This window comes from Mauremys reevesii, linkage group 1 (genome assembly GCF_016161935.1).
Source record: "Mauremys reevesii isolate NIE-2019 linkage group 1, ASM1616193v1, whole genome shotgun sequence".
Classification (NCBI taxonomy): Eukaryota; Metazoa; Chordata; order Testudines; family Geoemydidae; genus Mauremys; species Mauremys reevesii.
In genome coordinates, this window is record NC_052623.1 from 46901116 (window position 1) to 46913328 (window position 12213).

Genomic DNA, 12213 nt, shown 5'->3' on the forward strand with positions numbered 1-12213 from the left:
TTCTTTGACTCGGGGTTTGGTAGAAAGCTACAGATCACAAAAGACAGATATTCCTAAAGCAGAGCGTCAGAACTGTGAACCACTTGTCTGTAACAAACAGACAGAGCATGGTTCTGCAAGAGACTTGGAAAGAGCTTCCCTAATGAGTTAGAGTAATTCAGCAGCTGAGCAAGGATGTAATTTAATTTAATCACATTTTTTAAATTCTTTGTGCTGATCATAGTGATCTAATTCCCAGGAGTATTCAAAATTGATAAGAAACCTCATGTGAATCCCATCTGAAGGAACTCTCATTTGAGAATATAATACTGTGAGAAAATGGACACGTTTTCTTATGTTAGAGCCCAGAGAGGGCTTACTTGGTTTATGGGAAATACTTGCATTTACAAAATCTGTTTACTTTTGCACATTAGGGTTTTGGGTTTTTTCCCCCCTTTATATCAGTGGCGCTGAGACAGATATTACCCATCGTTGGTTTTTGATAAACAGCTTCAGCTGTTGAGTTTTTATTCTCTTGGCTCAAATGTAAACTTTCCATACTTTCAAGGTGTAAAGTAGTGACAGTCTTCATGTTCTAAGTATTTTGGTAAGTAACTATTTGCCTTTAAGTTTTAGTAAGTGCTACTTTGAAAACTATGATGTAGTGTGACTGAAGATGTTTAACCCTGGTTACTACTGTATGTTTCTATTACTAGAACATCTTTAAATATTTATTGTGATAAAGGGTTGAGCAAGCATGTTTTACCTTTGCAGTTTGAAAACCTCTTTTCCTTCTTCATATACAGGTCATGAAACCTAACAAACTTTGGCATTCCAGTGATACACAGTTTAGTACTGCAACAAGCTAGTTGTAATAGTTACTGCATATAGAAAATATTGGAATGTATGTTGTGATAGAATTGGTATTTAAAACAGAAAAGAATATATAGTACCTCTTGGAATTTTAAAAAATTCTAAATTTTATGTTTTATCTTGACAGTATCTTGAGCATAGTTTACAATATCATTATACAATACAATTATTGCTATTTGAGTTGCAGATTATGACATGAATAGTGTAATATTTTCAGGTGGGATTTTTTTGTTCAAATATTATGAAAAAGAAGCAAAACTGTTTCTATTCTGTTATCATGCAGCAAATTGGAGCCTAATAATGATATCACTTAAAGTGATAGACATTTGATTTTGTTTTTCTCTTACAGAATTTTTTTAAAGAAATTAATTTACATAGTTAACAAAACTCTTTTCCCCCCCTTCTGTAGCAAATGGTACGTGAACAATACACCACAACAACACAAGGCACCAGCCTAGAGAGGCCGGAGAACCAATGTGTCTACAACATTGGTATTTATGGCTGGAGAAAGCGTTGCCTCTACCTGTTTGTCCTCCTCCTGCTTATCGTCCTAGTTGTGAATTTTGCTTTGACAATTTGGATTCTTAAAGTGATGTGGTTTTCTCCAGTAAGTGGCCTCATTAATTTTCCATTCTTTTTCTAGTCTTTACTAATCATATTCTCCTCCTTTGTTTGCTTGATGACCTCACCTATTTCATATGTATGTCAGTTTCTTCTTATGTAATAACCTTGTCTTTTTCTTACCTTATTAATTAGAATTTCTCATTCTGTTGGAAATACATACAGAATAGTCATCTTTTACAACATTCATCCCTCTATGATTTTTAAGTCATTTTAAGTGATGTTTAAATGATGTTTATGTTGATGACCTTACATTTGCAGTTAATTCAAACAGTTCTGTGAGAGATTTTATTTGTTCTTGCCTCACTGTGTGTTTTTTCTGCCATTTACAAAGTGTGATTTCTCTAGTTTCATTTATACCCCCAGAATTCTTTAGAGTTCATATGTTCTCACTAATTCAGCTTCTTTTCCTATCTGCACTCAAACGCTGATTTTTTAATCACCTATTTCCCTATTTAAGGTTTAGAAATTGATTTATCAAATTAATAAATTAAAGCTCAAAGTATTTGAAACGACTTTATGCTTTAGGTTAAGCAACTGCATTGCTCAAGAAGAAATGTAATAACTTTTCACTACAATATGTATATTATTATCATGTAATTTTTAAAGTAATTTAGAGTGTAACTTAGGTTAAGTCGGCAAGAGGAAACTTGAGTCAGAATACAATAAAATGCTTCAGTGAATATCAAAGCTAAGTTAATTTGATCCTACCATGCAGTCTGTGATGCATAGTTGATTTGAATAGACTTATTGCAAGGAAAACAATAACAATAAATTCCTACTGTTCTGCCCCTGCCATTCTGTAAAGAGTATTATGTTAACATTTCTATCATCTATCTTTATTATGCTAGTCACTAAATGAAGGGGCATTTTATCTTCATGGAGCTATGTCTATACTCTTCTTTCTTTTACTATAAGCAGGTGAATTTTAAGTGCCTCTTACTCAGCATAGTTTTTATGATTGGATTCCTGTCAAGCTTCTTCCCCCACATAAATTCTTTTCAGCGCAGTTTTTTTCGTGTGTACTACAGGTACAGAAGGTCTTAGATCATGTTTAATTTTTTAAACTATTATGCAATGCATTTGGAAGATGTGCACTTTGGTGACTGCACATCATGAATCACAGTGAATGTAAGTGGCTAACATTTTGTGTGTGTGGCTCAAGTTCACAGTAAAGGTCACCCCTTCTCCACTTATTTTCCCGGGTCTTGGCTCCCCGGTGTGGCTCCCCTGTGTGGCTCCTTTCCTAGGGGTCATGGAACAAAAAAAATTGGCAAAAACTCCCTCCCCTTTCAGGAATTCTCTCTGAAGGAATCCTGGTCTCTTCCTGCTTATCCACAAGGAAAGCAGCAAATGCCTCAGGATGGAACTGTAAGGGTTCTCTCCAGTTCTATACTGCAGGACTTGTGTACCTGAAATGTCCAGCTAAGCAGTGGCCCAACTATGTCCATGCCTAGCCACCTACCTATTATTGCATTCCAGAGGCACCAGAACAGGGGGCCAGCGGGCCCTGGCTCCCCCCCACACACTTTTTATGGGCTGTAAGGGTGAGCAACAGAGGAGGGGGCAGAGAGGAGCGAGTGGGGGCAGGGTCTTGGAGGGAAGAGGTGGTGCTGGGGTGGGGGCTTGGGAGAAGGGGCAGTGTGAGGGTCGGGGAGCGGGGAGAAAGGGCGGTGCAAGAGCGGAACCTCAGGTAGAATGTGTGGTATGAGGGTGGGGACTTTGGGAAAAGAGGCAGTGCAGGGGCAGGGCCACGTTCTGGGTGCCTCTGGCCCCCTCACTTTTGGGGTGCTTCTGCTGCTCCTGTTGTATTCCTTTTTTTCAAACCCTCCTTATTAAACTCTGGAGATCTTTTTGCAATTCACTGCTAAAGGATTGGGGTTTGCTGCTCCATATGCAGTCTCATCTTCCCCCAAAATGAACAAGCTAAACTACAAGTTCTTCTTCGAATGCTTGCTCATGTCCACTGCATGCTAGGGGTGGGTGCACCGCATGCACAGTTGCCGGAGATTTTTCCCTCAGTGGTATCCATAGGGCCAGCTCTAGTGCTCTCTGGAGCCGTGCATGTATGCACCAGTATAAGGGGCCCTGCCAGCCCACACCCTCTCAATTCCTTCTTACTGCCTTTGATGGTTGCTGTAATGACCCCTCTTGCTGTGGAAAGGTTTCTTTCCCAGTGGTTAAACTTTCTCTGTTCATATTCTGTATAGTTATCATAGTTAATGTATATAGTTCTTAGTTAGAGTTAGTGTATATAGTAGCGTTAATAGTTGTTCCTGTCGTTAAGGCATGCCTCAGTCCCCGGGCTTTAAGACATGTACCTCTTGCGGTAAGCTGATACCAGTAAGTGACACACACGCTAGCTGTCCAAAGTGTCTGGGGGTGTCTCACGTCAAAGAGAAGTGACAGATCTGCAGGGACTTCAAACCTCATACCAGAAACGACAGGGACATTTGGCTGAAGGCCTTTCTCATGGAGGCAGCCCGCAGACCCGTCTAGGAGCTGAACAGCTCTGAATCAGGGCTGAGTATTTTTGCCCCCATGTGGTGCGCTCCCCTGGCACCGCATTCTTCCCAGCACCGTTCTCCATCCCCAGTGCCAAGGAAAAAACATAAGAAACAGTGCACCGAGAGGGGTCATTCTCCAGTGCTGAAGAGAGAAAGGTGGAGACAGATTGATGTAGTGTGAGACACGCATTGGGCCACTCATCTTCCCCTGAGTCGCTGATGGTGCTGCAGACTCCGCCCAGAGCACCAAGTCCAGAATGGGACCCACCACCAACTGCCTGGAGCAGCCTTTGGGCCAAGCGTTTGTTCACCCTTTGATCCCAGAGGCCTTTCAGATGGTGAAAGAACTGCTGTCCCTCCCAATCCCGCTGACCCCTCAAGGACCCCTCCAGCCAAAGCAACCAGAGACAGAAGGGAACAAGGTCTGGCAAGCTCCTTCCTGGTACCAACCACCATGGCACTGTCCAGAGGCAAGCCCTCCATGGAACTGATGCACCAGTCACTGTCCTGACACTGGTCCTCGGTCTCTCGGTACTGCCCAGTGGCTGAAGCAGGTACTGCACTGCCATGGTCTCCAGATGAAGAATCCTCTTCGGAGTCCAAAGTCTTTGGTACCAAAGTCTGTCCCAGTCTGGATCCTCCTCCTGCACTTCAAACCTTTCATCCCCAGCCCCACCCCAGAGCCTGCACCCCCAGATGGAGCCCTCACCCCTCCTATACCCCAATCTCCTGCCCCAGCCTAGAGCCCCCTCTCACACCCTGAACCCCTCATCCACAGCCCCACCTCAGAGCCTATACTCCTGGCTGGAGCCCTCACCTCCTCCTGCACCCCAACCATCTTCCTAGCCTGGAGCCCCCTCCCACACCCTGAACCCCTCATTCTTCTTTGAGTGCTTGCTCATATCCATTCCATGTAGGTGTGTGCGCGCCGCGTGCACATTCGTCGGAGACTTTTACACTAGCAACTCAGTGGGTCGGCTGGGCGCCCCCTGGAGTGGCGCCGCTATGGCCGCGGATATATACCCCAGCCGACCCACCCACTCCTCAGTTCCTTCTTACCGCCCGTGTCTGTCGTTGGAACTGTGGAGTGCAGCGTAGCTGACCTCCACCTCCCTAGCATTCTCTCAATTTTCTATTCTTATTGTGTATATAGTTCTCTAAATTGTTAATTTAGATAGAGTAGTTAGTGTTAGTTGATTACTTACAGTTTAGTTAGTTAGTCGGGTTCTGGGCTTAGGCCCTCCCCGCCCCGGGGCCGGAGCTCATGCCCGGCTTCCCGGGATTCAAGCCGTGCTCGGCTTGTCATTGCCCGATGCCGACGGGGGATCCACATTCCTCCTGCTTGAAGTGCCTGGGGGAGTCGCACTTAACAGCTAAGTGCCCAATTTGTAAGTCGTTCAAGCCTCGTACGAAAAAAGAGAGGGACATTAGACTTAAACAGCTCCTCATGGAGGCGGCTCTAACCCCTCCGTCCTCGGCACCGAGCGATCCCCCTTCGGCACAGAAAAGCGGCTCTTCGGCACCGGGCCACAACGGTGCATCATCTACTCCTCGGCACTGGACGCCTGCTCCTAAGTCAGGCCACAGCCGCTCGCTCTCGCCTCAAGCGAGAAAGTCTAAGACCCCTGCCGACCCGGCACCGCCCGTGGTGCGGCACGAGGGCACGGCTCCAACGCACCGGCTGGTGCCTGCAACTACAGCAGTGTCTGCTGAGCCGTTGCCATTGACTCCAGTTCGCCAAGGGCCGTCGAGTCCGGCACCTATCTCCCCGGCACCAGCCGCGGTTGAGTTGATCATCCCATCCACGCCGGAAGTCTGTGAAGTGGCGAGGGACTTGATCGCGATCTTGGACGCGGCACCGCCGCCACCCCCGGCACCGCCGGTGTGGGTAGTCCGATCGCTTAGGAAGCCGGCCCTGATCCGTCCGCCTTCAGTCAGTGCACCTGATCGGCACCGCTCCCGATCACGGTCCCGTCGCTGTTCAAGATCTCGGCACTGTTCACGGTTGTCCCGCCGCTCGCAGTCCCGGCACCGCTCCTTGACACGACGCCGGTCGGACTCGCGGCACCGTTCCCGTTCCCGGTCGCCGTCGTATTACTCTCGGCACCGTTCCAGGTCCTGGCACCGGTCCAGATCCCGGCACCGATACCGGCACCACTCCACCAGGAGCCGCTCTCAACGCCGAAGCTCTCGGTCACAGTCGACCTCCCCGCACCGTCCAGGTCGCAGGTCCCGGACCAGATCCCGGCACCGGAGTACCTCACGGCACCGTTCCCCGCTGCGCAAAAGCACCACGTCGGTGGGAACATCTGCTCAAGGCCTGTCTGCCCCACCATGGCCTTCTCGACACCCCTCGGCTTTGTCCCGGGCGGGTAGCCTCTACTCCCAAGATCGGGAAGCAGATGTGCCGGAGGGTTTGTTCCAGGACTCCCATGCCGAATCGCAAGGAGTTCAGCAGTGGCCCTTTTGGATTCCTTGGGCTTATCACCAGGCCCACGGGGGCCCCATAGTGCCATCTCGGATGGGCCCTGCCGAGCGTCGGGCCCCAGAGGCAACAGTGAGTCGCCCTCCACCAGCTGGTACGGATGCTCAGCCGCCTCCTACCACCGCATCTCCTGCACACCTGGAGCAGGAGCCCCAACAGGAGGAGCTCATCCAGGAGGTCCTCCGACCCGGTGGTTCCTCTTCTTCCTCACCGGATGAGGCGGTGGCGGGCGCGTCGTCCATGAGCCCACCACCACTGGACCTTGCTGCCCACCAAGACCTCCTCAGACGAGTGGCACTCAATATTAATATCGAGATGGAGGAGGTCACAGAGGTCGACGACCCGGTCTGCACCATCTTGTCCGCAGACGCGCCTACCAGGGTGGCTCTACCCTTTATCAAGACTATCCAGGCTAAAAAGGATAAGCTTCTATTCCGCCGACGGCGAAAGGAATTGAGCGGAAATACATGGTGCCATCCCAAGGGTACGAGTACCTTTATATGCATCCTCCTCCTTAGTCTCTGGTCGTCCAGTCGGTTAACGACAGGGAGCGTCATGGCTAGCCGGCTCCCGCGCCCAAATCTAAAGAGGCCAGGCGTATGGACCTTCTGGGGTGTAAGGTATACTCGGCAGGCGCCCTCCAGCTGCGCGTAGCCAATCAGCATGCCCTGCTGAGTTGTTACGACTTTAACACCTGGGCTGAAATGGACAAGTTTCAGGACTTGCTCCCTTCGGACTCCCGCCAGGAGTATAAAGCGTTCCTGGCAGAAGGGAAAAAGGTGGCAAGGACATCCTTGCAGGCTTCCCTTGATGCGGCGGATTCTGCAGCCAGGTCTATAGCGACCGGAGTCACCATGCGGCACATCGCCTGGCTCCAAGCCTCCACTCTTCCGCCCGAGCTGCAGTACACCTTGCAGGACTTGCCCTTCGAGGGTAATGCCTTATTCTCGGAGAAAACCGACTCCAGAACTTAAAAGACGGCAGAGTCACAATGCGTAACCTGGGTATGCACACTCCCGCAACCCAGCGACGCACCTACCGCCCTCAGCATTTCCGCCCATACTTTGTACCCCGACGGGGTCAGAATTTCAATACACGCCGAGGGCGAGGAGGCTGTAGACGGTATTCGGGCCCTCAGTCCGGCCAGAACCGCGGCTCCTCTAAGCCGCAATCGGACCCGAAGTCGTCCTTTTGAAGGCACGCCCAGGGGCAGCATACCTTTTCCTGTCTTGGATCCTCCCCCCCCGTTCTCCAACCGCCTCTCTTATTTTTTCCTGGCGTGGTCCCTCTTGACCTCAGATGTCTGGGTTCTGCGCACGGTGAAGCACGGATACCACCTCCAGTTTGCTTCACCCCCACCTTTCCGCCCTCCCTCCCAGTTCCTCCCAGGGACCCCTCTCACGAACATATCCTTTTACAGGAGGTCCGAACGCTCCTCAATATCGGAGCGATAGAGGAGGTTCCACAGAACGACTGGGGCAAAGGCTTTTACTCCCGCTACTTTCTGATTCCAAAGTCAAAAGGGGGTCTCAGGCCGATTCTCGACCTAAGAGGCCTCAACAAATTTCTAGTAAAGTTAAAGTTCCGCATGGTCTCCCTAGGGACCATTATCCCTTCCTTGGACCCCGGGGACTGGTATGCTGCCCTCGACATGAAAGACGCTTACTTTCATATAGCCATCTTTCCTCCACACAGACGATACCTCCGCTTTGTAGCGGGCCATCGCCATTTCCAGTTTGCAGTCCTACCCTTTGGCCTCTCCACAGCACCTCGAGTCTTCACGAAGTGCATGGCGGTGGTGGCCGCCCACCTCCGTCGCCAAGGGCTCCACGTGTTCCCCTACCTGGACGATTGGCTCCTCAAGGGAACATGTGCAAGTGGCACTGGCCCTGTTCACGAATCTCGGCCTGTTGCTCAATACGGACAAATCCACCCTGGTTCCTACACAGCGGCTGGACTTCATAGGAGCAACCTTGGACTCCATTCAGGCCAAAGCCTGTCTCCCTCAGCCAAGGTTCCTGGCGTTGATGTCCACTGTCCGCAGCCTTCAGGCTTTCCCTACGACCTTGTTCCGCACCTGCCTCACTCTGATAGGACACATGGCGGCGTGTACGTTCGTCACCAAATACGCCAGGCTTCGACTCCGCCTGTTTCAAACATGGTTACATTCGGTGTACCGCCTGGCCAGAGACTCGTTGGACACCCTGGTCACCGTCCCATTGAGTGCACTTCGGTCCCTCGACTGGTGGCTGAACCCCTCCACGGTCTGTGCGGGGCTGCCCTTTCACCCGCCCCAACCAACGCTGTCCTTGACGACAGACGCGTCTTCTCTCGGCTGGGGAGCCCACCTAGGTCATCTGCGCACCCAGGGCCTATGGTCACCAGAGGAGCTCTCCCTCCACATAAACGTGCGGGAGCTCAGAGCAGTTCGCCTAGCCTGCCAGGCGTTCCGCAGGCCTCTGTCCGGCCGTTGTGTCTCCTTCCTTATGGACAACACAACGGCCATGTACTACATAAACAAACAGGGCGGGACTCGTTCCTCCCCGCTTTGTGCAGAGGCCTTCCGCTTGTGGGAATTTTGCCTGGCTCATGCGATCGACCTGGTGGCCTCCTTTCTCCCGGGAGTTCGGAACACTCTCGCGGATCGATTGAGCAGATCCTTCCTGTGCCACGAGTGGTCCATGAGACCGGACATTATCCACGCGATCTTCCGCAAGTGGGGCTTTCCCCAGGTGGACCTCTTCGCGACACGCGCGAACAGGAAGTGCCAAGCGTTCTGCTCGTTCCAGGGGCACTCTCCAGGGTCGATCTCAGACGCGTTCCTCATCCGGTGGACGCACCAACTGCTTTACGCGTTCTCCCCCTTTCCCTCTAGTCCACAAAGTTTTGTTGAAGCTCTGGCAAGACGGGGCCCACCTGATCCTGATCGCCCCAGCATGGCCCAGGCAGCCGTGGTACTCCACATAGCTCAGCCTTTCGGTATCCCCACCGATGACCCTTCCCCTCTGCCCGGACCTCATAACACAGGAGCACGGGACTCTTCGCCACCCGGACCTTCCCGCTCTCCACCTCACGGCGTGACTCCTGCGTGGCTAGACGCCTCTGAGCTACGTTGCTCCGCCCCTGTGCAACACGTCTTGCTCAGCAGCAGGAAACCTTCCACTCGGTCCACGTACTTGGCCAAGTGGAAGCGCTTCTCGTTATGGTGTGAGTCACGTTCTTTGGTACCCATGGAGGTTCCCGTTCCGGCCATTTGGGACTACCCGTGGTTCCTTAAGCAACAAGGCCTTGCTATTTCTTCCCTGAAAGTGCACTTAGCGGCCATATCCGCCTTCCACCCTGGCAAACGTGGGCACTCAGTGTTCTCTCACCCGGTGGTGATTAGATTCCACAGGGGGCTGGAACGCCTCTACCCTCCGGTCCGTCGCCCCGCCCCTACCTGGGACCTCAATCTGGTACTGACCAGGCTCATGGGGCCACCCTTTGAGCCACTGGCAACCTGTTCTCTTCTCTACCTTTCGTTGAAGACAGTTTTTCTGGTTGCCATTACTTCGGCCCGCAGGGTCTCCGAGCTCCGGGCCCTGACTGTAGACCCTCCTTACATGGTCTTTCATAAAGACAAAGTGCAGCTAAGGCCGCATCCCGCTTTTCTGCCTGAAGTGGTTTCGGCCTTTCATACTAATCAGGACATCTTCCTCCCGGTCTTCTGCCCAAAGCCTCACGCATCTCCACGAGAGCAGCGCTTACATTCCTTAGATGTCCGCAGGGCACTTGCCTTCTACATCAATCGCACCAGGCCCTTTCGTAAGTCCCCTCAGCTCTTTGTGGCAGTAGCGGATCGTATAAAAGGCCTCCCTATCTCCACTCAGAGGATTTCTTCGTGGCTCACAACCTGTATCCGCACGTGCTATGACTTGGCCCATGTTCCGGCGGGCCACCTCACTGCCCATTCCACGAGAGCTCAGGTTCCTCGGCCGCCTTCCTGGCGCACGTACCGATCCAGGAGATCTGCAGAGCAGCAACCTGGTCCTCGGTGCACACGTTTACCTCACACTATGCTTTGGTGCAGCAGTCTAGAGACGATGCCGCCTTCGGTTCGGCAGTTTTGCACTCAGCCACGTCTCATTCCAACCCCACCGCCTAGGTAAGGCTTGGGAATCACCTACATGGAATGGATATGAGCAAGCACTCGAAGAAGAAAAGACGGTTACTCACCGTTGTAACTGTTGTTCTTCGAGATGTGTTGCTCATATCCATTCCACACCCACCCTCCTTCCCCACTGTCGGAGTAGCTGGCAAGAAGGAACTGAGGAGTGGGTGGGTCGGCTGGGGTATATATCCGTGGCCATAGCGGTGCCACTCCAGGGGGCGCCCAGCCGACCCACTGAGTTGCTAGGGTAAAAGTCTCCGATGAATGTGCACGCGGTGCGCACACACCTACATGGAATGGATATGAGCAACACATCTCGAAGAACAACAGTTACAACGGTGAGTAACCATCTTTTTCTGTCCCCACCCCAGAGCCCACACCCCCAGTTAGAGCCCCCTCACCCCCTCCCACATCCCAACCCCCTGCCTCAACCCAGTGAAAGTAAATGAGAGTGGGGGAGAGTGAGCCACCGAGGGAGGGGGAATGTAGTGAGCGGGGGACAGGACCTCAGGGAGGCGGTGGGGCAGAGGGCATGGCCTTGGGGAAGGGACAGAGCTAGGGTGTTCGGTTTTGTGGGATTAGAAAGTTGGCAACCCTAAGACAGATGGTGATGAGCTAAAGCATAAAGTCCATGTATGGCTGTGACCTTTAATGTAGAGGATGCGTTAAAGCAGGTTGGCATAGGGGCTTTTCTAAGTTCATAGCTTTTTAAACTTAACAGGTATACCACAACTTGGAACTTGGAAAGAACTGAAATAACCAGTTAGGACAGAAATAACAAATGTGATACCTAACCACAAAAGGGCCGTGATAACAAATGGACATTCGGTGGGCATTGGCTTTTTATATCAAATGGATGAAGCCATTTTGGAAATTGAACCAGATGTTTGTCGCAATAGCAGATAGGATGAAGGGCCTCCTGGTGTCTTCTCAAAGAATTTATTTGTGGATCACCTCCTGCATTCATATATGTTATGACTTGGCAAAGGTGCCAGCCCCTGCACTGACAGTGCACTCCACAAGGGAGCAAGTGTCCTCAGCAGCATTCCTGGTGCAGATTCCCATACAAGAGATCTACAGGACCACAACATGGTCATTAGTCCACACTTTCATCTCACACTATACTATAACACAGCAGGCCAGGGATGATCCTGCATTTGGCAGAATGGTGCTATAATCCACGAATGAACTCCCACTCCACTCCTAGGAAATGCTTGGGAGTCACTTACTTGGAATCGACATGAGTAAGCACTCAAAGAAGAAAAAACGGTTACCTACCTTTTCGTAACAGTTGTTCTTTGAAATGTCCATTCCAAGGCTCACCCGCCTACCCGTCTGTCGGTGCCAGCCAGCAAGAAGGAACTGAAGAAGTGGCAGGTTGGCAAGGCTATATATGCAGTGGCATGATGGCCCGACTCCAGGGGGCGCCTGAACATCCCAATGGATATCGCTAATGGGGAAATCTTCCATAAACTGTGCACGTGGTGCGCACACACCTACTTGGAATGGACATGAGCAACTCATCTCAAAGAACAACAGTTATAAAAGGTAGGTAACTGTTTTTTCCTCAGAGGGGATCATGATAGAGCCCACTGTGT

The 12213-nt window shown here is 51.1% G+C and overlaps 1 protein-coding gene across 15 annotated transcripts in view; it reads left to right on the top strand.

Moving 5' to 3' along the window:
• The window catches only part of SGCG (sarcoglycan gamma), a 189650-nt gene that overhangs the window by 54526 nt on the left and 122911 nt on the right, over positions 1–12213 (top strand). For 14 of the 15 annotated variants that reach the window (XR_005598024.1, XR_005598023.1, XM_039537151.1 and 11 more), the window contains one exon: positions 1262–1459. Coding sequence is in view for 13 of the 15 variants with exons in the window: in XM_039537151.1 (XP_039393085.1) it covers positions 1262–1459 (198 nt within the window). In the remaining 2 variants the exon portion in view is untranslated. The remainder of the gene's footprint in view (positions 1–1261; positions 1460–12213) is intronic. The other variant, XM_039537232.1, reaches the window with a different exon arrangement.